General features: G+C 27.8%; 2 protein-coding genes across 5 annotated transcripts; one reads left to right on the top strand and one right to left on the bottom strand.

The window, feature by feature from the left end:
• The first annotated feature begins 15,723 nt into the window (after positions 1-15,723).
• On the top strand, positions 15,724-18,028 carry LOC137837751 (sm-like protein LSM3A). Its single transcript, XM_068646862.2, has 3 exons — positions 15,724-15,904; positions 17,277-17,372; positions 17,722-18,028. The coding sequence occupies exons 1-3, from the start codon at positions 15,788-15,790 to the stop codon at positions 17,800-17,802; spliced, it is 294 nt and encodes a 97-aa protein (XP_068502963.1). The 5' UTR covers positions 15,724-15,787; the 3' UTR covers positions 17,803-18,028.
• A 1,384-nt stretch (positions 18,029-19,412) lies between these two features.
• LOC137837750 (fructose-1,6-bisphosphatase, cytosolic) lies at positions 19,413-26,724 on the bottom strand. 4 transcript variants are annotated; one of them, XM_068646861.1, is made up of 12 exons: positions 26,385-26,724; positions 26,223-26,270; positions 25,921-25,999; positions 25,349-25,410; positions 25,055-25,121; positions 24,426-24,539; positions 24,097-24,183; positions 23,161-23,231; positions 23,006-23,071; positions 20,750-20,836; positions 20,599-20,674; positions 19,413-19,719 (listed from the first exon to the last, which is right to left on the bottom strand). In XM_068646861.1, the coding sequence occupies exons 2-12, from the start codon at positions 26,228-26,230 to the stop codon at positions 19,606-19,608; spliced, it is 831 nt and encodes a 276-aa protein (XP_068502962.1). In that variant the 5' UTR covers positions 26,231-26,270; positions 26,385-26,724; the 3' UTR covers positions 19,413-19,605. The 4 variants fall into 4 exon arrangements, with proteins under 4 accessions (XP_068502962.1, XP_068502960.1, XP_068502961.1 ...); XM_068646859.2 differs by having other exon boundaries at positions 25,921-25,995; positions 26,385-26,720; XM_068646860.1 differs by having other exon boundaries at positions 26,223-26,313; positions 26,385-26,715.
• Positions 26,725-26,736: the final 12 nt, after the last annotated feature.

Here is a 26,736-nt window from a genome sequence, read left to right as displayed (position 1 = left end):
TTTGTATTTTGTTATTTGATATTAGAATAAGAAAAAAAATATTACATTTTTAAAATATTAAATTTTGTTAACAGTTACTTTTACTTTTATAAATAAAGTATTTAATGAGCATGTGAACAGTTACAAATGCTAGTATAAATATATCCGTTAAGGATGAGACAAATTATATTAATTAATTAATTAATGTGTTTACATTGGGAACAAGACAATAAAACATGCATCCACTCACCTCTTGCCACGTGTGAAGGACTATTGTGATTTTGCTGTAAAATTAATTTCATGAGATTTATGACAACTTGGTAATTATGATTTTTTTTTATGGAAAGACATGGGCTTTTAAGGAATAAAATGGTCAACAATAATATTTTTACGCGTTTCAAAATTAAGAAACTGATCTAACATTTATTATGAAAATAAATAAATGGTGGGGATGCTCAATTTATCTTAATTATTCAATAAGCCAAAGCTCAAATTAGAAAAAAAATAGTAATTATTATTTTGTTTTAAAATATGTTAAATAGGAAAATGATTATTTTTTATTTTAAGATATAGAAATTTATCTAATATTTACAGAAATAAATAAAGGGTTGCTGAATGTATCTTAATATGTCAAATGCCAAATTAGAAAAACTAAATAAATATTTTTCTGTTCTAAAAAAATCAAATTGGAAAGTGTTTAATAAAAAAATTAACTTCTTTTCCTTTTCAAACATATTGAATTTTTTGGGTACACATGTTGCAAAAATTTAGATGTACATGCATTAATTAAGTTAGCTATAAAGTTTTGGGTTTAATATGGGTTAGGGCACCCTTCCTACATGTTTTTTTAATTAGAATATAGTAATAAATTTATGTAAAATAAATAGAATATAGTAAAAAAAAATATATAGGAATTTATGATTTTTTGGGTTCATTGTAAACATTAAAAAAATCATTAAATAGAAATCAATCTTAAATAAAAAATAATTAATCATTTTATTAATCATATTAAATATTATTTCAGAAATTAAAAAAATTAGTAATATTTAAATTATTAATAAATAGTTTCTAAAATATATCTAATTATTTATCAAAATTTTAGTTACTAATTATTCTTTAAAATAATATATAATTTAATTGATAGAGTGATTATTTATTTATTTGTGTCTTTAACATTAATTTCTATTTTAATTTTTTTTATTGAAAATTTTAGATGAATGCATATCAATTATGAAGTTTTTAAGTTAATCTCTTATTTTATTAAGGTAACCCTTTTTTATTGAATTATATCATATATGTCAAAAAAAAAATATACTCATGAATAGGGTTTGACAAAATTCCCCCTGAATTATTTTTTTCATTTTCATGCCAAAAAAAAACTTCAATCTAAAAGTTGTTCTAGATTCCATCGTATCAAAACCACAAATTGTATCAAAGTTTATGTCTTTTACGCATCAATGCTCTTCAACATCAACACCTTCATTCAATAACTAATGATGCATATCGATCACACATTTTATGAATTAAAAAAAAAGGAGAAAACAAATTTGATAACACAATCAAATGTATAATGTGTTGCAGGAGTTATTCAATCTTTAACATAATGAATTTTTTTAAAACTATTAGGAAAATTTATTGGATATTTTATGGGAAAGAATTAACATAAATAAGTGTGTTATAAGGAGTATTGATATTTATGAATGTGGACAATAATTTATTTACATTCAAGATAGAGATATAAAAGAAGATAGAAAAGTTTTAAATGATAGATATTATATTTATATTTTACCATTTTGTAATTATTAATTGATGACTTGCTTTATTTATGAAAAAAGTTACATAGTATGTTAATATCTTGTTAAATTTAGTCTAATATGATAATTTTATGCCTACAAAAGATTGGAGACTCAACAAATTGTTTTCTTTTATTTTATTTTTGGTATTACAAAAATATCCTTGTATGCAAGGATTTTAAATTGGTTATTAAGAAAATTGTTGTAGGTAAATTTATGTTATTTTTTAAATTATTTTTTAATAATCAATTTAGTATAAATCTAGAGGATTGGTTAAATTCAAAATTTATGTAAAATCAAAACTTTTCAAACTGATTATATTGAAAATGGATTTAATAGGTGTGATTCATATTTTATGGTGAAAAACAAACCAGTCTCAGAGTCTTTTTTTCTCGTAGTTGTGTTTGTTATGGCGTCTCCACATTAATTTCACTTTGCCTTTGCATGTTTGGATCAGGAAGAGCACTGTTCTTCCAGATGGAAGTAATGTGCACCCCTTGTTTTGATCAGCGGATTAATGAGAGTGGGCCCGAGGATGGAAAGTGAAGGTTCCTTCTGACAAGTGCAGAGAAAGATGAGGGAGAAGAAAGAAAGCGACTTAGGAATGTGGTAATGACGCATATGTCCTCATTTCTTTTATAAAATTTCCTATGAATTAATCATAATCTGTAGATCTACTTTTTACTTATTAATCAGAATTAATAAAATACATTATTTGAAATTTTAGGTTTTATAATAATATAATATAATAATAAAATAATATTATAAATATTTATATATTTATAATAGTAATTTTTTATTAACATTAATAATATAAATTTTTAAATATTAAAATAAAAATAATATGTAAAATTAATTTGTAAAATAATAATGCTAATTAAAATAAATTTTTAAAATAATAATAATAAATATAAATTAAATAAATTAATAATAATTAAATAAATGCATTAAATAATACTATTATTAATAATTATTATTTTAATTTTATATTCTTTTATTCTTTTATTTATAATTAAAATTTTACATTATTTTAATTAACTAAAATGTACACAAAATTATTTTTTTATACACAAGGATAAATTTGTAATCTTACAATTTATACCATTAAAATAATTAGAATATCCTTACAACCATCACATCATTTACCAATTTCAATAAACTTTTCTCACACATCCACTCTAAGGTTTTGTTTGGATTAGAGGGTGAGGGGGAGTGGAAAGTTGAGGGTGAGGGGGAGTAGAAGTGTGAAGAAAGTTTAGGTTGTTTGGATTAAAATATGTTAGAGTAGATGCGTGAAACACTTTATTGAAATTTGTGAGTGATGTGATTGTTGTAAGAATATTATAAATTATTTTGAATAGTAAAATTTGTAAGATTACAAATTTACCCTTGTATATAAAAGAAGAATAAATAATGATGAATCATTTTTCATATTTTAGTTAATTAAAATAATTTTAAGTTTCATTTATAAATAAATAAAATGTAAAATTGAAAGAAATCATGAATTATAATTTTAAATTTAAGTATAATTTGATTATTTAACATTTTATTTATTTTATTTTATTTTTTACTTAACTGAATTTACTTACATAATTTTAATATTATATAAGAATTTTTAAATTATATTATTTTATATATATACAAATATATATATATATAATTAATTTTAATAATGATTTTCATTATTATGAATAGCAAAATGAATATATTTAAAAAAGAAAATAGATATTTAGAATATAACATGAATATTAAGTAGTTGTTAAAATATATAATATAAAGTCATTACATTTAATCCGGAAAGAGATATAAAGACATGTTAATTTGTTTGTAATTTTGAAATTATGTAAAGATGAAGAACATAATAATGTTAATTAGAAAAAGAAAAGACATCCCCTGTAAGAACATTTTAATCCTTCTTGTGGAGACCTTCAAACAGTTTTCTAAAAGACATATATTATTCTGTTGTATGTTAATAATTGCATCTTTTTCATCGGCAACGTCTTCAATGCACCATTTGAAAAAATTACAGCCTAGAACCATGTCACTTCTAATCTGTTTTCAAGAAAACAATAAAATTGAACAATGAATAAGTTTAAAATAACATTCTTAAGTTTCTATCAAACCTAATTGAATAAATTTTACCTTGTAGTTGGGACAACCCCAAAAAAAATTTCCAACATCTTTTTCTATTGTCGCTATTCTCAAAACAACAAACTGTCCAAAATCACAAATAGGAGCAACGAAGACAATTGTGCTGCCAATAGCATGGTTAAAAGTACCACGTTTTTGCACACTACAACCAGTACAACTAGATGACGACGTGTTCTGATAGGCAGACATTGAATGACACTTAACCAATGTTGTCGAACATCCGTATTAGGGTTTAAGGACACAAATATGATTTATGCATAATAGAAATAAAATGGTAAAAATACCGTTGTATGCAAGGATTTTAAATTGGTTATTAAGAAAATTGTTGTAGGTAAATTCATGTTATTTTTTAAATTATCATAACTTTTTTAAATTATTTTTTAATAATCAATTTAGTATAAATCTAGTAGATTGGTTAAATTAAAAATTGATGTAAAATCAAAACTTTTCAAACTGATTATATTGAAAATGGATTTAATAGGTGTGATTCATATTTTTTTTTTCTATTTATTCTTATATTTTTTTCTTGGTGAAAAACAAATCAATCTTAGAGTCTTTTTTTCTCTTAGTTGTGTTTGATATGACTTCTTCACATTAATTTCACTTTGCCTTTGACATGTTTGGATCAGGGGAAGCATTGTTCCCCTAGATGGAAGTAATGTGCACCCCTTGTTTCGATCAGCGGATTAGTGAGAGTGGGGCTCGGGTAGTAGATGGATGGAAGGTGAAGGTTCCTTCTGACAAGTGCAGAGAAAGATGAGAGAGAAGAAAGAAAGCGACTTAAGAATGTGGTAATGACGCATGTACCCTCATTTCATTTATAAAATTTCCTATGAATTAATCATACACTGTACATCCATTTTTTCCTTATTAATAAAAGTTAATAAAATATATTATTTGAAATTTTAGGCTTTATAATAATATAATATAATTATATAATATAATAATAAAATAATATTATAAATATTTATATATTTATAACAGTAAATTTTTTATTAACATTAATAATATAAATGTTTAAATATTAAAATAAAAATAATATGTAAAACTAATTTATAAAATAATAATGTTAATTAAAATAAAATTTTAAAATAATGATAATAAATATTAATTAAATAAAAGAATTAAATAATAATATTATTCATAATTATTATTATTTTACATTATTTTAATTAACTAAAATGTACACAAAATTATTTTTTTATACACAAGGATACATTTGAAATCTTACAATTTATACCATTAAAAATAATTAGAATATCCTTACAACCATCACATCATTCACCAATTTTTTTCACCAATTAGAATAAGGCTTTGTTTGGATTAGAGGGTGAGGGAGAGTGGAAAGTTGAGAGTGAGGGGGAGTAGAAGTGTGAAGAAAGTTGAGGTTGTTTGGATTAGAGTATGTTAGAATAAATGTGTGAATAAAATTTATTGGAATTTTTGAGTGATGTGATGGTTGTAAGAATATTATAAATTATTTTGAATAGTAAAATTTGTAAGATTACAAATTTACCCTGGTATATAAAAGAAAAATAAATTATGATGAATCATTTTTCATATTTTAGTTAATTAAAATAATTTTAAGTTTCATTTATAAATAAAAAAATGTAAAATTCAAAGAAATCATGAATTATAATAAGTACAATTCAAAAAAATGTAAATTTTTTTTCCAACATCTTTTTTTTGTTGTCGCTATCACAATCACAAATAGGAGTAAGGAAGGTACTTGTGCTCCCAATAGCATGGTTAAAAGTACCACGTTTTTGCACACTACAATCAATACAACTAGATGACGACGTGTTCTGATACGCATTGAATGAGACTTAACCAATGCTGTCGAAGTTCCGTATTATAATAAGATTTACGTTAAAAATTCATTTATTTATCTATATCTATTTATAAATGAGATTCCTCATTATAACATTTTGTTGTGTAGACAAATTTTTTTCAATTCTACCCTTATTTAATATATTTCATTTTATTAATACAATGAAATATTTTATCATTTCATATGAAAAAAAAATAATAATTCATTTTTTAAATTAATATTAATGTACCGTTTTTATATCACTCCATCTCTCTTCCCTTCATTCCTTATTTTAAGACAGGAAGAAAGATAGAACATACTTCCACATTTTCACACCAAATCTGACCTATCAAATAAATAACCTTCATTTTCAATCACTCACTGCACTCCATTTTTTGTTTTTCAATTTTGACTTATCCAAAATTATTTATGTATCTATGTTAAATTTCTATTATCATAAAAGTTGAGTAAAAGAGAAAAATGCGGAAACATAAACGCGGTTGCACTAGTGTTTCCGCTAGTAAGTATTAATTGGTTTGTTACAATAACAAAAAAACACTTGATAAACACTCATTCTAATAATTTTTTTTCTTTTGTTATAAATACTTAGGTGGTCTAAGTTTGAACTTTCGTGTTATATTAAAAAATATTTTCTAACTCAAATTAATATATATGTAAATTTAACATTTTAAATTGAGATGAAAATAGGATAAATATGTGTGTTTATATTAATTATTTCTATAATATTTATAGTATATTTATTTTAAAGTTATGAGAATATTTTTAATTTATTCAGCGTTTTATTTTGAAATTTGTATTTTGTTATTTGATATTAGAAAAAGAAAAAGAAAATATTAATTTTTGTTAACAGTTACTTTTACTTTTATAAATAAAGTATTTAATGAGCATGTGAACAGTTACAAATGTTAGTATAAATATATCCGTTAAGGATGAGACAAATTATATTAATTAATTAATTATTTTTTTTTATGATAAATAACTAGTTAATTTTAGTGTAGTTAGATTAAAAAAAGTATTGGTGTAGGTAAAGTTAATTAGGAGTTTCGTTGTTTTATATTTATCATAGGAAATAAACACAATGTTTTATGAAGAAAATAATATTATTTTGAAGGAGATGAACCTTCATAAATAGAGAATAATATTATTTTTTTTAGATAAATATTATTAAGATACGATCTAAAAAAAAAGGAGAAAACTAATTTGATAACACAATCAAATGTATAATGTGTTGCAGGAGTTATTCAATCTTTAACATGATGAATTTTTTTAAAACTACTAAGAAAATTTATTGGATATTTTATGGGAAAGAATTAGCATCAATAAGTGTGTTATAAGGACTATTGATATTTATGAATGTGGACAATAATTTATTTGCATTCAAGATAGAGATATAAAAGAAGATAGAAAAGTTTTAAATGATAGATATTATATTTATATTTTACCATTTTGCAATTATTAATTGATGACTTGCTTTATTTATGACAAAAGTTACATAGTATGTTAATATCTTGTTAAATTTAGTCTAATATGATAATTTTATGTAAGAAATTATTTGAATCAACTTGTGCCTACATAAGATTAGGAGACAAAAAAAAATATTTTCTTCTTTATTTTATTTTTGGTATTACAAAAATACCCTTGTATGCAAGGATTTTAAATTGGTTATTAAGAAAATTGTAGTAGGTAAATTCATGTTATTTTTTAAATTATTTTTTAATAATCAATTTAGTATAAATCTAGTAAATTGGTTAAATTAAAAATTGATGTAAAATAAAAACTTTTCAAACTGATTATATTGAAAATGGATTTAATAGATGTGATTCATATTTTTTTTTTCTATTTGTTCTTATACTTTTTCCTTAGTGAAAAACAAACCAATCTTAGAGTCTTTTTTTTTTTCTCTATTGTTGATATGAATTTTTCACATTAATTTCACTTTGTCTTTGACATCTTTGGATCAAGGGGAGCACTGTTCCTCCAGATGGAAGTAATGTACACCTCTTGTTTCGATAAGCGGATTAATGAGAGTGGGGTAGGGGTAGTAGATAGATGGAAGGTGAAGGTTCCTTCTGACAAGTGTAGAGAAAGATAAGGAAGAAGAAAGAAAGCGACTTAGGAATATGGTAAAGACGCATGTGCCCTCATTTCTTTTATAAAAATTTCTTATGACTTAATCATACACTGTACATCCATTTTTATCTATTTTTTCCTTATTAATCAGAATTAATAAAATACATGATTTAAAATGTTAGGTTTTATAATAATATAATATAATTATATAATATAATAATAAAATGATATTATAAATATATAAAATATTTAAATATTTATAATAGTAAATTTTTTATTAACATTAATAATATAAATGTTTAAATATTAAAATAAAAATAATATGTAAAATTAATTTATAAAATAATAATGTTAATTAAAATAAAATTTTAAAATAATGATAATAAATAAATTAAATAAATTAATAATAATTAAATAAATGCATTAAATAATAATATTATTAATAATTATCATTAGAGTCTTAGAGTCTTTTTTTCACATAGTTGTGTTTGTTATGGCGTCTCCACATTAATTTCACTTTGCCTTTGATATGTTTGGATCAGGGAGAGCACTGTTACTTCAGATGGAAGTAATGTGCACCTCTTGTTTTGATCAGCAGATTAATGATAGTGGGTTCGGAGTAGTAGATGGATGGAAGGTGAAGGTTCCTTCTGACAAGTGCAGAGAAAGACGAGGGAGAAGAAAGAAAGCGACTTAGGAATGTGGTAATGACGCATGTGCCCTCATTTCTTTTATAAAATTTCTAATGACTTAATTATACACTGTACATCTATTTTTTATCTATTTTTTTCCTTATTTATCATAGTTAATAAAATACATGATTTGAAATTTTAAGCTTTATAATAATATAATATAATTATATAATATAATAATAAAATGATATTATAAATATTTATATATTTATAATAGTAAATTTTTTATTAACATTAATAATATAAATGTTTAAATATTAAAATAAAAATAATATGTAAAATTAATTATAAAATAATAATTTTAATTAAAATAAAATTTTAAAATAATGATAATAAATATAAATTAAATAAATTAATAATAATTAAATAAATGCATTAAATAATAATATTATTAATAATTATCATTAGAGTCTTAGAGTCTTTTTTCTCATAGTTGTGTTTGTTATGGCGTCTCCACATTAATTTCACTTTGCCTTTGATATGTTTGGATCAGGGAGAGCACTGTTACTTCATATGGAAGTAATGTGCACCACTTGTTTTAATAAGCAGATTAATGAGAGTGGGGCCGGGGTAGTAGATGGATGGAAGGTGAAGGTTCCTTCTGACAAGTACAAAGAAAGACGAGGGAGAAGAAAAAAAGCGACTTAGGAATGTGGTAATGACGCATGTGCCCTCATTTCTTTTATAAAATTTATAATGACTTAATCATACACTGTACATCTATTTTTTCCTTATTAATCAGAATTAATAAAATACATGATTTGAAATTTTAGGTTTTATAATAATATAATATAATAATATAATATAATAATAAAATGATATTATAAATATTTATATATTTATAATAGTAAATTTTTTATTAACATTAATAATATAAATGTTTAAATATTAAAATAAAAATAATATTTAAAATTAATTTATAAAATAATAATGTTAATTAAAAATAAAATTTTAAAATAATGATAATAAATATAAATTAAATAAATTAATAATAATTAAATAAATGCATTAAATAATAATATTATTAATAATTATCATTAGAGTCTTAGAGTCTTTTTTCTCATAGTTGTGTTTGTTATGGCGTCTCCACATTAATCTCACTTTGCCTTTGATATGTTTGGATCAGGGAGAGCACTGTTACTTCAGATGGAAGTAATGTGCACCCCTTGTTTTGATAAGCAGATTAATGAGAGTGGGGTCGGGGTAGTAGATGGATGGAAGGTGAAGGTTCCTTCTGACAAGTGCAGAGAAAGACGAGGGAGAAGAAAGAAAGCGACTTAGGAATGTGATAAATTTGTAATCTTACAGTTTATACCATTAAAAATAATTAGAATATCCTTACAACCATCACATGATTCACCAATTTCAATAAACTTTTCTCACACATCCACTCTAAGCCTGTGTTTGGATCAGGGGGTGGCCTATAGCGCGGACGGATTATAGGGTGGCCACCCTGTTTGGTTTTGTGGGAGGGAGAGGGTGAGGGTGAGGATGAGTGGAAATGAGTGTTTTTTGGGTCATTTGAAATATGAGGAGAAAGGAGAGTGGAAAGCATGGAAAGCCACGTAGGATTGGTTGAATGACAATGGTGCCCTTATTTACGTTACACAACAACAACCTCTTTTATTTTGCATTAGAAGCTAATGAAGCAAATACCACATCTGTTTAGCCTTCACACAAAGAGTTGCATTGATATAGGGTGTTTGGAGAGGGTCTTCAGTGAGCATAGAGGTAGGAGAGTGAATTTGGTAGTTCATGTTTGCCCTGGAGTTACGTTATTTTCATTTTAGTTTGAAGCATAATCGATTATCATTGAAAAATAACGCACTACATAATCGATTATGTAGTTAAAAACAGTTGATAATCGATTATAATCGTGATATAATCGGTTATATAAGAATTTTTGGCAAGCATAATCGATTATGGGACCTTTGTTATTTTGACCATAATCGATTATCTGTTACCATAATCGATTATGTTAGATTTTGAACTACAAGAATAGTCAATTATGACTGTGGATAATCGATTATATGGCTTTTTTTAAGGGAAGTGATAATCAATTATGTTCATGGGTTTCCAGATTTTTTTTTTTTTTTTTTTTTTTGAATATTCTAAATATCTATTTTTTTTAAATATATACATTTTGTTTTTCATAATAATGAAAATCATTATTAAAATTAATTATATATTTATATATATATATAACATACCATAATTTAAAAAATCATAAATAATATTAAAATTATGTAAATAAATTAAATTAATAAAATGTTAAATAATAAAATTATATTTAAATTTAAAATTATAATTCATTATTTCTTTTAATTTTATATTTTTTTATTTATAAATAAAATTTAAAATTATTTTAATTAAATAAAATATGCAAAAAGATATTAATCATTATTTATTCTTCTTTTATATATAAGGGTAAATTTGTAATCTTACAAATTTACTATTCAAAATAATTTATAATATTCTTACAACCATCACATCACTCACCAATTTTAATAAACTTTCCTCACACATTCACTCTAACATACCCCAATCCAAATAACCTCAACTTTCTTCACACTTCCACTCCTCCACACCCTCAACTTTCCACTCCCCCACACTCTCTAATCCAAACAAAGCCTAAGGCTTTGTTTGGATTAGAGGGTGAGGGGGAGTAGAAGTGTGAAGAAAATTGAGGTTGTTTGGATTAGGGTATGTTAGAGTAGATGTGTGAAAATTTTTTATTGAAATTTGTGAGTGATGTGATGGTTGTAAGAATATTATAAATTATTTTGAATAGTAAAATTTGTAAGATTACAAATTTACCCTTGTATATAAAATGTAGGGGTATAGGAAGAAACTACCTTTAAGTTTTCCGAGTGATTTAAAATGAGGCAACACATGGACCCAATTAAATAAAGCCCAAATTTTCATAATTAGTTTTTGAAGCCACAATTTGCATGTGGCAATTACTCAATCACTAAAACCAAATCACTCACTAAACAAACCTTTTCTATTTTTTAAAATCAATTTATATATGTCACGTAAACCTAATGACTTCTTCTCTTCCAACTTCCTTCATCGTACTAACTAAAGAGTTGCTACATCACAATTAATTTTTTTAAGCCAATTGAATCCATCTCTTACAAGTTCCCCAGTGCAATGATTTGATTAAAACCATCAAAAGTCACAACTCCTGCTCTCCCTTCTCTTCCCCTCATCTATTTAATTTTAGTGAATAAGCATTGCATTCCAAATTGCAGTTTTCTTTCTTCCTCTGTTTTACTCATTGCAACCAAAGTGCATTTTTCTTCCTTTGTTTTACTCACTGCATTCAATTATCACTTCACTGCACCTAATCTGTAGTCCCAAATTCCTATCATTAAAATGAATTTTATACTCGTGATTGTGTCTCCCAAAACTGCTCCAAGAAATAGGAATGATATTGCTTGGAAGCATTGTATCTTAGTTGCTAGGGATACTAGAAAACTTCAATGCAAATACTATCAAAAGGTATTAACAAAGAGAGTTTATCGATTGAAGTATCACTTAGCTAATACTCGAAAGGATGTTGGAGCTTGAAAAGATATTCCTGATGAAGTTAAAAAGGAAATATGGGAAATTGTTGTTAGTTTGCAAAAAAAAATAAAATAAGAAAGCAAGCATGGATGATGAGGAAATGGAAAAAGTTGGTGAGAAAAGAAAGATAGTGAGGAGTCGTACAACAATCCCAGTGACAATTTTTTTTAAGAATAGAGTTAGTACACAAGCTACCATCAATAACATGTTTAAGAAAGGTATGAGAGAGGAGGCATTTCAAGCAATTGGTAGGTTCTTATATAACAACGTTATACCTTTCAATATGGCAAAAAGTGAATAATTCACTGCTTTTGATTTGGTTTCAAGACATGGTCTTGAATTTAAACATTCATCCTATCATGATATTAGAGTCAAATATTTGAAGAAGGTGGTAAAAAATACATCACTTACTCTATAAGCACATATGGATGAATAGAAGAAAATGGGATGTACGATTATGACTGATGGTTGGACTAATAAGAAAAGAAGGACAATAATAAATTTCTTGGTGAACAACCCAAAGGGAACTGTATTTCTAAAGTCCGTATAAGCATATGTTATATGTAAAACAACTGAGAAAGTTTTTTAGAGGATTGATAACATTGTTGAAGAGGTGGGAGAATACGATGTCATTCAAGTTGTAACTGATAATGCAATAAACTACAAAGTTTTTGGTCAAATGTTGATGGCAGAGAGGAAAAGGCTATTTTGGACACCTTGTGTTGCACATTGTGTTGACTTAATGTTGGAAGGTTATGAGAAGTAAATCTCAATTCATTAGGAGACAATTCCAAAAGGTGAAAAAATTACTATCTTTATCTATTCAAGATCTTCTTTAATATCTCTACTACAACATTACACAAAAGGAAGAGATTTGGTAAGGCCATGTATTACTCGCTTTGCTACATCTTACTTAACTTTAGGGTACCTTCATGTGAATAAGGGAGCTTTAATTAAAATGTTTAGTAGTGATGGATGTAAGTCTAACATGTTTGCTAAAACAAATGATGGAAAAATAGTTGAAGATGTGATTTTAGATAAAGATTTTTGGAAGAATGTCATAACTTGTTTGAAGGGTGTATTGCCTCTTTTTGAAGTGCTTCGATTGGTTAATTCAGATCAAAAGCCAATTATGACTTTCATTTATGAAGCGAAGGATCAAGCCAAAGAGCATATACAAAAGACTTTCAATGCTATCAAAAAAGGTATTTTAATTTAGTTAGCTAATTATATATGTTTTTGTTTGTTAGGATAGTGATTTTGAAATTCATAACAAAAAACTAACTCAATGTAATATATTTTGGTTAATTATTTGTCTTTGTGGAACATCATGGAAGGTGGGACAAGCAACTCAATAAACCTTTGCATGTTGCAGAGTGAGAGTGAGAGACGAGAAATAGTGAGACTAATGAGAAAGCGAGCAATGAGATTAAAGGGAGAGAGGCGAGAAGCAATCAAAAGAAATTATTAGAGAGAGTGAGACACAAAAGATGATGATACCACGATTGACTGAGAAACCACGACAGGATGGAAGATGACGGTGACTGCCAGAGAGACCATGGTGATTGTTGGAGAGTGAGCTAAGGTTGAACTAAGGGAGACCACGAACACGAAAGAGATGTATTAGAAATTGGAACATCAATGTCTCTTAATTAATTCTTAATTTGTTTAGTAATAAGACAAAATTTTAGGCCACACTTTTTTTTAATAATTTTAAAATTTTTAATCATAAAATATAGGCTACATTTTTTTTATGTCGCTTATGGATAAATTATAAGTCACACTTTTATTTTAAATCACACATTTTTATTGTTGATTATTTTTTTCTAAAGACCCACATAAAAATGTGGCTTAAATATCTACCTTTAAAAACTGTGACCTAAAGTGATTATATGACACGTTTTTAAAAGTATTGTCTTTTTTAGTTTTAGGTCACATTTTTACAAGGATAAATCATTGTTGCCTAAAGGTATAAATGTTGTAGTGTGCATAAAATCTCAATGAGTTTTATTTACATAAATGAACTTGATTAAGTGTCTTAATTGTCTTGTTACATTATTAGTATTTTGATTATGGTATCAATAGTTAATTGTAATTGAGTTTTTGTTCTTACAAAGATTAGGGTGACCCATAAGAACACACTTTATATATCTAAATGCTTGTATACCTACATGTTCCCTTGCTTGAACTTTAACAAACTAGATTCTTAGATTTTAGAAAATAAAATAGCATGTTGGACCATTCTGTTTTGCTAAAACCAAGTTGTCAAACACACCATTTAGATCTAACTCCTCTCTAGTGGTAGTTTTTAAATAAAATAATTATAATTATATTAAATTAATAAAGTAAGAAAAAGTCCAATGACAAATAGAAGTTTTTTACAAATAAATAAAATAAAAAATAAAAAATTAATATAGTATAAAATTATACGAATGTAAGACATCAACAGTCACAATATCCTTCCAGTAACTATATTATTAATGTCATCACACTAAAAAAATTATTAAATAAAATTATATACTAAAAAAAAAATTATTAAATAAAAATTAATTTTAGAGATAAAAAAATTAATCATTATATTAATTAAATTATATATTATTTTAGGGAGTAAAAAATTACTAATATCTAAAGTAACTTTTATTATTAATAAAAGTTAAATTAATTTTTAAATTGATATCTAATTAGCTATCAACTACTCTACATTCTAAAATTGATGGTTAAAATCTTAGTAATCAATTAGATATCAATTAACTAAGTAGATATTAATTTATAAATTAGTTTATAAATTTAAAAACTATTTTAGATATCGATCATTTTAATTTATAAAATAATATTTAATTAAATGTTATTAATTTTATTTAACTTTAAAATTAGTTTCTATTATTTAATGATTTTCTAGCTAATTATTCATGCAAATATTGCTCCTTAAAAGACAATTGGAGAGATTACATTCTAGAAATTACTTTATGAAATATTTAAAAAAATTAAGAAAGTAAAATTTGGAAGTTTTAAAAGAATTTAACATTGGAAAAATACTTTGAAATTTTTTAAGTTGGAAATTTAAAAAAAAAAACACTTTTACTTCATAATTTTCAAGTTTTTCCTTCTCAATTTCGAAAAGGAATGTTTTTGAAAAAATAAATATAAAAGGGAAGGTATAAATTTATGACATGGGCCCTAAAGATTAGGCCTATGCTAAGCCCATGCAAGTTCCATAAAATAGGCAATTACTTCCAGCACCTTATCAAATTTGAACATGCACCTAATTTTAATGTAAAATAACAAAAATATTCTTAAATGAAAAGGGATGAGAATAAAAATATATTACAGACCGTTTTCCCTAATATGTTTCTGAAATTTTTTGAATTTTTTTTTTTTTTACATTTTTAGAAATTTTATTTTTGAATTCTATTTCAAATTTTAATTTTCAAATAGTCTATTATAAATTTGTTTTTTCAAATGTATTTTTTTTTCAATTTTGAATAATTTTCAAAAATAAATAACATTTTTTAAAATTTAAAAATGTGCATGGTAGAGGTTAAAAAAAAGGTTATGTAGAAAGAATTTGCCTAAAATTACAAATACTTTGACACTAAAGAAAAAGAAAGTAGAAAGAATAACAAGAAAAAATTTACTGAAAAAGGTTACAAAGAAAAAACTTACCTCAAAAAGCAGAACCAGTGAAAGTAGTGAAGTGATTGATGACTACAGAGGAAGAGAGTGCGGTGAAGGAGCCTTTGGATCTCATTAGGCTCAGCCTTGACGAACGTATCTACGTCAAGCTCCGTTCTGACAGAGAGCTTCGTGGAAAACTTCACGTAATTTTCAGTCTTTTTTCTCCTTTTCATGAATTTTGTTTGCTTTCAACTTTTGCACTCTTTTTGTGATTACCATTAATTTACATGGTGTATTAGGTTTTGTGAGGTGAGAAATTTATGATTTTTAAGTTGTTTTCAAGATAATTGAAATCTGGGTTGCTTGCATTGCAATTAATGGCAAGTTTTTGCCTTTCTGACTGCCCTAACGTTTGTAAGAGTACAGGTTTGTTTGGTAATTTCCTGTGGAGATTGAGTTGAATCTTTGATGTTTTCCGAATTTGGGTTTTTGAAGGAATTGTTGTTTATTGCTGAATGAAAATTTCAGTGTTTTGAACTAGAATTTAAAATAAACTGGTTTAGGATGAGGGATGTGGATTGTTAGTTTTTAGTTTTTAATTCTTTGTTGGCTAGGGACTTTATGTAACTGGTTGAAGATTAGATTAGAGTAATATGAACCCTTAGGGATTTCTAAGCCCTTTATGCGGAAAGGATTTAAATGGTTGGATTAGATGAGACTATCATATTGAAATGACTGTTTTTTAAGGTTCTTTTAGAGCTATAACTAAGTGTTTTTTTTTGGAGGAGGGGGGTTTTGGTGTTTTTATGCATTTATTTATTTACTGTTCTTGAATTTCTCTAAGATTACAATGAGTTTGTTAATTGATTTACCGAATGGTTCCTGTTTGTGAGTTGAAACCAACCTGAGTTTACAATGAATTTATGAATTACACATGGTTGTCGTTGGTCTTTCTTGTTCATTTGGTGGAAGTGTAAATATGAGAAATATCATAACTACATAGGTTTCAGATTTCAGTTTGTTATGAAATGAGTGATGAATGGTGAGGTAAACTTTCAGCATGAAACCTCAAAATCAGCTATGTATCCATAAACTTATGATGTGCTTAACATAACTACAGCTATTAAACTTTCAATCTGATCTCTAATAGTTTTGTTGCTTCTCCTTTTCTGTGCAAAGCGTAAAATCACTTCTTGATTGAAGTAGTGAGTTACCTGATGGATAAAGTACTTTTAATGACACACAAAAGTTAAAATGAGACATTATTTAAAGGGTCTTAAAATGGATTAATTTTGGATCTGATTAGTGCTTAAGATGTGCTTCCCCTTAAATTAGTACACAGCAAAGGCTTGCCTTTTTTCTCCTTATTTATTTATCTGCCACGCAGTCAAATAATCTGTTGTCATGACATAACTGGGGCCAATGCCATCTATTTGATATATATTTCTAGTCTAAAATTATTAAACTTGATCTCCAATTAAAGAAGGTAATGTACAGAAAATGTGAATTCCTTTCTATTGTATGTGCCTCCTTCCATTTCTCAATTTGTAGTGGGTTTTCAATTTGGAATTGCAGGCTTATGATCAGCATCTTAATATGATTCTTGGTGATGTTGAAGAGGTTGTTACTACTGTGGAAATTGATGATGAGACATATGAAGAAATTGTGAGGGTAAGCTATACATGTATATTTATATATACATATATAATTATAGAAATTGTGAGGGTAAGCTATATATGTATATATAGACATACATACATATATAATTTTTTGGCAAAGCAAAGCGGTAGAACTATGATTAGTTGATGGAAATTTTGAGTACTTGTTGATTATTGATGTGTAATGCACTATGGACAACCAAAGAGGGAACACCTTTGAGATTTTGCCAAATGCATATATTTACAAACTTCAATCTGCATCATCCTTCAAATTGGTTCTATTGAATTAAAGGCAAATGCATGGTATATTATATCTAAGATAAATTTCCTTGGATGATGTTTTGTTTTGTTTCTGATTGCAGACTACTAAGCGGATGGTTCCTTTCCTGTTTGTTAGGGGAGATGGGGTGATATTGGTTTCCCCACCCTTGAGGACTGCATAACATGGACCGATGAACTATGTGATGATTTGAATAACAAGTGTCACTGTTTATGAAATTGTACAACTGAAGTAGTGATATCATTTCTCATGATTAGAGATTTATGTTAGATAGTCAGTTTTCAATCATCTTTATAGCTTAAAAGAATCATGGCATGCACATAAACAAGGAATTTTGCTGTTGTTTGGAGCTTCCATTTTATCGGTGATTCCATTTTTTTGGTGTCTAATCTGTTGGTTAAAACACACTCAAAGAATTTGACTTTATGTTTTTTTGCCTAATCGATTCTGTTTCTATTCCTAATTGATTTTGTTGGTTAAAACACACTCAAAAAAATTGACTCTATGTTTACATTACAATAGTTATTCATATTTTAGTTGTTATTCAGATATATTTCTGTATAATTATTATTTTTATATCAATATGATTTAGTTTATTATAATCTGTTATAAATTTATTTTTGTATTTTAATTACTTATGATGGTTAATTTTTTGTTTGGAGTAGTACTTTTTATTTTCCATTACTCCAACGTTTTCTAATTTTGAAAAATATTGCTTTGTTTTTATGTGATTTTGTTTAGAATTTTATAGTATATGTTTAATGTTTATAAAAATTCATGTTGTTATGTTTATATACATATATTTTTCTGTATAATTATTATGTTTATATCAATATGATTTAGTTTATTATAATCTGTTATAGATTTATTTTTGTATTTTAATGAGTTATGATGGTTAAATTTATTTGTAGTAGTATTTTTTATTATCCATTACGAGTACTTTGTTTGCTTTTCATTGTTTTATTGCATATAAATTGAAATAAAGAATGATACATTAAATATAAAATATCAATTTTTAAATGTTGTTAATTCATATATCATAATATTTTTTAAAATACAATTTTTTATTTTAAATAAATTTTTAAATATTCAATTAAATTTAAAATGTATTAACCTTTTCATAATAATAGTCATAATTATCATTATTATTAATATTATTCTAAATATAAAATACGTATACGTATAGTTAATAATCCAAATATTAATTATTACCTAAATTTAATTAATATAAATATTTAATTATATTATTAATAAAATTATTTACTAATTATACTTTTTAAATTTATGAATATTTAATTAACTTAAATCTACACAAAAATACTTCATATTTTATTATTCAAATATTTTTTAAGACAAAAATAAATTTGTAATCTTACATTCTCAAATATTCCAGTTTGGTGCATCTAATTATAAAGTTTTCTAGACATTTTAATCAAAAAGAAACTTTTTTCCGAAAAAATAATTAAGATAATTTGCCATTCATGATTTGGAGAATACTGGTAGCTTATTATAGTACAAAGCACAGTGAAATCATTAATGATTTGTTTGATAGAGGTAAGAATCGGTTCGATGGAAATAAGTTGGTATAAAGAAAATAGATGAGTTAAAATAGAAATCAAAGGTGTGTTGTGTACATTAGATTGTTTAGACTTGTATATCTTCACGAATTGGGGAAATAGTGCTGAAGAGTGTTCTGAAATGTGTACTTTCATTATAGTAATTTGAAATAAAGGTAATGAAAATATGTTAAACAGTAGTTCTTCTCCAGTAAGATGCTAAATTGCTACTTTATTCTAAATAATTTTTTATGTACATAAATTTTATAACCATGACAGGCACGTTAACCACTTTTATTAGCATAAATACAGAGCAGTTAAGAAGTTTTGAACAAGAACCTGCTAATAACAATGGGAAAACAAGTGCATGTGAGTAGCCAAAAATACAAGGATGCATGTGTCTTTCAGGATCATTCTTCTTTACCCTCAGCAGCATAAAGCGCTTTGATTTCCTCAACATCATCATAGCTACCAAGGAAAATGGGAGATCGCTCGTGCAACTTCGTTGGAACTAAATCAAGTGCCTGATCACATTCAACATTCATCAGTTCATTGCCAAATGGTACCTTTGAAACTATACAGCCATATTTCCTTTGGTTGCATTTGGTAGGGATTAATAGAAATAAGTGAATCTCAATCCTATTCCAACTTCATTTTCATTCCACTTAAGGACTACAAAATACTAATGGATCTCATTTTTTTAATTTTCATTTCACATCACTTACACTCTCTCTATTACACTCTCCTGCACCTATTTTCGTACTGCCAAACGAAACATTAGCAAGAGTGGGTAGAGGTGATTCAAATTTCAAATGAAAAAAAAGAGTTTAATTAATATTTTAGTCCTTATTTGTTTTAGTTTATACCATATGAAAGACGTATCAAACCCAAGCATGCTACAAACACAGACATAAAATAAAAGACTTGGAGACACCACATAATGAAATGAGTAATAAAACAAAATGTTCAAGTTGATGAAGTAGGCCTAATGAATATTAACTTGTGTCCATATATATGGAAGTCTTTCAGTTTTGCGAAGGTGTTAGCTTGTGTCAAAAATATATGTCGAACAAATGTCAGAAAGTGTTGGTGTGGGAAACTTGTTCGACATAAGAATACTTCAAATAAAGAGAGGCTTGTGCTTCATAGTTTATATAATAAAAACTCTATTTTAATTCTCATGGACAATTTTTTTGGTTACAGTTTGTGTTTTTGGCAGTGTAAAAACCTCTATAAAATGAAAATATAAGGATTAAAATATAGAAAAATTGATTATATAAAAATTTAAATATAGATTTTGAGTAGAATGACAAAAGAAAAATTGGCATAGGTATGAAGACCTAAATATGTTAAATAAACCAAGGAAATATTGGCAGAGTCGGTTAAAAATGGATGTAAATTACCCGTTCCTTGCCCGTGAAAGACTGTCCTCCTGCCTGTTCCAACAAAAATGACATTGGGAAGACTTCATACAGAACACTGCACAAAACAGTTCAATTCATAAGCCAACAATTTCAAATGAATGACTAAATATGAAGGTTAAACATGACATACCGAAGTTTTCCGTTAGGATTTTTCTTATCACCAGGGTACAAAAAGATGCCTCCGTAAAGCAATGTACGATGAACATCAGCTACCATGCTGTTAATGTATAGAAATGTCGTAAATTGAAAAAAGAAGTTGAAACTTATATAGGGTAGTCATTCTGTGGTGTCATTCAAGAGCAGCACTTAAGAGGATTTCTTTTGGTTCATAGTTCATGAGGATAATGCAAAGCAAAGTTGATTTGAACTCAAAATAGCTATTAACAAACTCTGTTAGCAGTTTACTTTCAGAGCAATTGTACATAATATGTATTTCTAAGCATAAATGACTATTGAACCATGACATTCTTCAGAGCACCCGAACTATCAATTTTCTTAATACTCTTTCTGTGAATAAACGAACTAAGTTATCAGTTTAACAATTACATGGAGTACATTACAGGTCTTTTTATCTTTTATTCTATGACTGATCCTATGACGCACGGACACGAGATACGAGTAAAATAAACAAAAGCCTTACAAAACAGAAGCAACAGAAAACAGAAGCCAGTTTTATAGGAATAGACCCTCAACAGATACAAATTTTGGAAGTGTCTACATGTATCCGTATCCCGTGCGTGTTGGACACAGATACATTAGGTCAAATGTCGTGTCTGTGCATCAGAGCTCATCCTTTATGTATGCTCCGGTAAATTTCAACCAGAAAAAAAGTTCAGAGTAAATTGGTGTGTGTGATTTAGATTCAAGGTAAAAACATGTTAGACCGGAAAATATAAATCAACTGCTAGAAAATTAATGATTCTTGACAGACTATGGCAATGAGTGTTAATTGTGATGGAGAAACAATAACACAATAACAATACATAGCACACTCTAACGGTTAATGTAGTGGAAAGATTTTAACACAAATGAAAAATAGTAACAAATCACCAAAATCATAAACAAACCAAAAATTTAATGTGGAAAACCCTTCAAAGCAAGGGTAAAAACCACAGGTCGTCCAAACCAAAGAAATAGCTCCATTGTGATTAACAAAACGTATAATGGTGTCTCAATCAAGTGCACAAACAAAACAGTGCTAACACCCAACCAAACAACAAGGCAATAAAGCATACAAAAAGAGAACAAGGAAGATGAAAACCTTAAATACACAGCTACTATACAAATTGAATATCTCTGTACTCAGACCCCGTATTAAAGATTCAACCGTTCAGAATGAAGAACCAAGTGTTAAATTATCATTGATCCAACAGTGAACTAATCTTCAGTAGCGATTTTACAGTTGTTATGTGAAAAACCAAGAATGACTTTCTCTCTTCCTCTCCCTCAAAGTGATGGCGTTCTAAGTGACTTAAGACCTTTTTCTCTTACTCTCTTTTTGACTTCACAGCCCTCTCCACTTAGTTAAGTGAGACATCAAGTGGGCTTCTCAATTTGGACCTTCTCTCCATATAGGAAGGGAGCCCAATAGCAACATATCTCCAATTATTTGGAGATAACTGGCAAACCGACGAATCTCACAACAAACTTCAAACTTTTCTCTTGGGAATGCTTAGTCATCATATCAGCACCATTATCATCAGTCTAGCATACAAAACATCACTCATCCAATGATACCTTACATCAATATGTTTGAACCTTGAATGAAAAGTTGGATTCTTACCAATATGAAAAATCCCAAATACACAACTATTCAAAATGAAGAATCAGGTGTTTCAAATCAGCTTTGAATCAGAGGTCAAATTTTCAGTTTGATCCAATGGTGAACTAATCTGCAGTAATGGTTACATGAAAAATCGAGAATGATTTTCTCTCTTCCTCTCTCTCAAGTTGCTGGTGTTCTAAGTGAAACCCCTCTCCTCTTACTCTCCATTTAACTTCAAATCCCTCTCCACTTAGTTAAGTGAGACATCAAGTGGATTCTTTTCTCCACATAGGAAGGGAGTCCAATATCCAACAAATTATAGATAACCGTTAATACTTAAAAACTCAACTTTACTCTTAGTTGAAAATTTGCAAGCTTCATTATAGAGCAAACCATTACCAAGGAGAGTCTTAGGTGACTTCTTTTTTATTTATTTGTTATTAAATGTTACTCTTCGTACCTTTTTAAAACTAACTTTGGTCTGATTATTATTTCTAATAGTTGTTTGTATTAGCTGTTAGAAAATAAGTTGCAGGGTGGCAATTAACTAATTCAACTCTGAGATCTAAACAAGGCAATGAGTAAATTGAACTGCTTCAAGGATTGAGAATCTAATGATACCTTCCAATATATCTTAGAGACTTTGGCGATGAACCATCTTCTGGAAACTTGCATTTTTCAACGTAACTGCACAGAAGCAAAATACGAATTACAAGATGACAAAATTTGCTCTTTAATGCCTGAGAACACTATAACATTACTGAATTCGAACATACGCTGCAGTAGGACCATCCCAGTTTTTCGCATTTCCTTCATTAACTGAATAAATCTTTCCTTTCTTTGGGATCTGCAAGAAGAACAATACATCACATGATCAACATATGGCGTGGTTATTCGTATATGAATTGGTGCAGTAACTTTCTCTGCCTCAAAATCCAGTAAAGATCAAGAAATACTGGTGCAATGATAAAAAATCAGGGATATCAAAGGACACTGGACAGGAACATAATTCCTACTTCCGAAGGTTTAAATAGGGACTCTTTCAGGTTAAAAAAATAACAGAAGAAAAAACATATGCCGTCGTACATTTCTATTATTCAAGGAGAACAGATCATGTCAATAATTTTTTTATGTCAATCATCTAAATAGTTAATAAATATTGTTGGGCACAATATGGTTCTAGAAAATATTTTGAAATTGGACTTAAGTCCTTGTAAAAATTGAATACATATTTTTAGTTCCTATATTGCAATACAAAATATACGTTTTTAATCCCTGAAAAGGGGTTACAACTACATTACTTTTGGTAGAAGAAGATATTGAAAAAGCATTCAGTTTTTATATAGATTCAAACTGAATTTTAGGATATTTTGAGGGACCAAGATATATTTTACCAAACATCGTCAAACATTTTATTCTAAAGAAGGAAGGAAAATGATTAGCGTCATCCTAACTAAATTAAAATAAGTCGAGCAAGTTTGTATGGGAAGTAAAGCCTCCGGCATCCAATTTGAAATTGCTCAGTCTTTAACCAAAGACACTTTTTGTGGCCTTTGGGCATAGTTTAAGGCCAAGAGAAATATTTTTCGTTAGATTCAGTTTAAACAAATAGAAAAATCAAGCAGGTGCTGACTTTCATACGAGCAGCCTAGCAAGCATTTCCTGAAAGAAGATAATTTATAATAGTCACACATAAGTGATAAGAGTAATACCTTAATGTCAGGGTGAGTTAGGATGAATTCACCAAGAGATGGGTCAAGGGTGAAACCGTTAACACCAGCTCCAGTACTTAAGACAAGCTGCAAAACCGATAGGTTTCAAATTGAAATTGAGTTATTAAGCATTGCAAGTTTCTAATGAAAGCAAAGGAAAGTCTCAGTCCGCAGCTATTCCAGAAAAAAAAGAAGATTGAATATTGTTTTCTACTTCCCCCCAAAAATGTGAAACAAAAATTCATACCATCTTAATAAATTTTGTCCCAAACGATAAAATACTGTTATCTAAATTCTAAGCAATAAAAAAGTACGTAGGTTTGTCATACCGTGCAAGAGCTTCCATACATACAATAACCAGCTGCCACCATTTTCTTCCCAGGTAGCAGGACATCCTCTACAGTTGGTTCATGGACATCTGCTAACGTATAAATTCCAAAAATCTACAACATATTCAATTGGCAGGCGCAATATCCAGTTAGTCAGGAATTTTAATCCTTCCATAAATAACTCAAGCAACAGAGGATTCCCATTGAAAGCACAACTATAATATTATTATTATTTGTGGTGGTGGTGGTGGACAAAAGTTATATATACTTGTGTAGTTTCTTAGATGCTTTTGGTACTGCTGTTCTTAATTAGAATTGAAGTGAAGCTTACTTCAGTAAAAATTTGAATTAAACACATTAATTACGGAGTCAAGGAATGCTAGTAACACATTCTTCCTATTACACTTTATAATTGACTAAAATTTATTGAAAACTACAAAATCAGTAAATATAATTATTAAACCTATAAAAAAATTTAACTTTCTATACAAAAATAATGTGTTAGAGATTGTTGTTAGCATTTTCTATTGAGTTTAGACTCTATTTTTAACTAAGAACAAACATGTAAGAAATTGAGTTTAAACTTTTGTCATAACAGTAATAACTGCAAGATGGAAGAGGGGTCGTACTGTGCCAATGGAAACCCCACAATCAATGTTAGACGAGCCATCCAAGGGGTCAAAAACAACACAGTACCTGCCAGCAATTAAAAACCAAAACATCGAACAAACTAATCAGAAAAGAAAAATCAAGCAAAACATTTTCTATAAGGTTTTTAATTGCAGAAACGGTCCCATGATGCAGCTGTAACTTGCACAAGTCACAATTGCCCAACATGTGACCGTAGTTGTTGCAACTGTAATTTAAAACCTCATACACAGAACAAAAACTAACAGAACTAGGAAAGAGAGAGAATGAACAACTTTCCGCGCTTAGAAGGCTCCACAATTATAGCGTCTTCATCTTCTTCAGAAACCAAGATACACTGTTCAAAGATAGACAACACTATCACCAGAAGCCCCATTAATAGAATCACAGCCAAAATAAATGATAAATAAACATATGAATAGAAGTTTTAAACTACTATCACGGTTTTGTTGGGATTGTCAAGGTGGCTTGAATTTCTGAACAAACATGGGGACACAAAGTGATAATAAAATAAAAACCTTGATGTTGCAGCCAAAGGACTGCTCTTTTAGACCTTAAAATAAAGAAGGTTTAAAATTCTTATGGTTTCCTTGTAATTTCAAAATTGTGTAAAGTTGTAAACAAAGGCAATTATATAGAGAATCCAGAACCCTTCGGGTCTAAATCGTAGTCTGGACCATTTTTAAAACCTCAAAATAAACCAAAATTTTAAATTGATGTCGTGTTTTTGCTGTGTAAAATTGTGAACAAATAGAATCATAAAAAAAAATTCCAAAACCTTGATGTTGCAACGCATATCCTTCTTCAGAACCTCAAAATAAATAAAGAAAATCACATAATCACTTACGGTTCGGCCACTGCTTACGAGAGCCTTGATGAAAACCTCATTGGAAAGAACATCTAGCTTCTTCTGTTCTTCACCCTTCCTTCCAAACACAGATGCAAGGAAAATAAATAATTAAATAAATAAAATCCACACACACACACACTGGGTCTTAACTTAATTAAATTACAGTAATGATTGTTCATATTACATACAGATAGCCACAATCGTAGTGGCATTGCAAACAGTGCCTTCAAATCTCACCACACCAAAAAATTAAAAAAAAATTCATCGATTTATTCATGAAGAAGCAAGCACACGCATACCTGAACATTGGTCTCTCCAGCGAGTCCAATAAGCTTAGCAAGTCCAGCCTACACAGATCACGATGTATTAATTGAAGCATAAACACACAATCTGCAACAGAAGTTTCGTTACTCTTCATCTTGATTTTAGAGCAAAATTAATCGAGAAATCGAAGGCAGAACCTTGTTAACCGCGGTGCAGACGAACTTGCAACCAAGCACAATGTGACTGAGAAGGATGGTGAAATCGCCGCGTGACTCGGGGTGCTTGGATTGCTCGTTCAACACGAAGCGCGTTATGGTCATCAAGTCCGTGCGAAGTGCATCGGCACTGTGGTCCATTTTCAATCCCAACAACTTTCGATAACCTTAACAACTTTAATCCCACTCAGACACAACAAGTTAGTGAGTGCATGTGTTTATATATTTAAGAGGAGGAAGACGAAAAGAACTGATGATGATAATAAATAAGAATCACTCCACCTGGGAGATTGGGCCAGTGGAAGCACTTGTCAGTCCACTTAAGGCTGATTCT

Source organism: Phaseolus vulgaris, chromosome 4 (assembly GCF_051622355.1).
Source record: "Phaseolus vulgaris cultivar YP4 chromosome 4, ASM5162235v1, whole genome shotgun sequence".
NCBI classification, from domain to species: Eukaryota; Viridiplantae; Streptophyta; class Magnoliopsida; order Fabales; family Fabaceae; genus Phaseolus; species Phaseolus vulgaris.
This window is presented reverse-complemented; position numbering and strand designations above follow the sequence as displayed.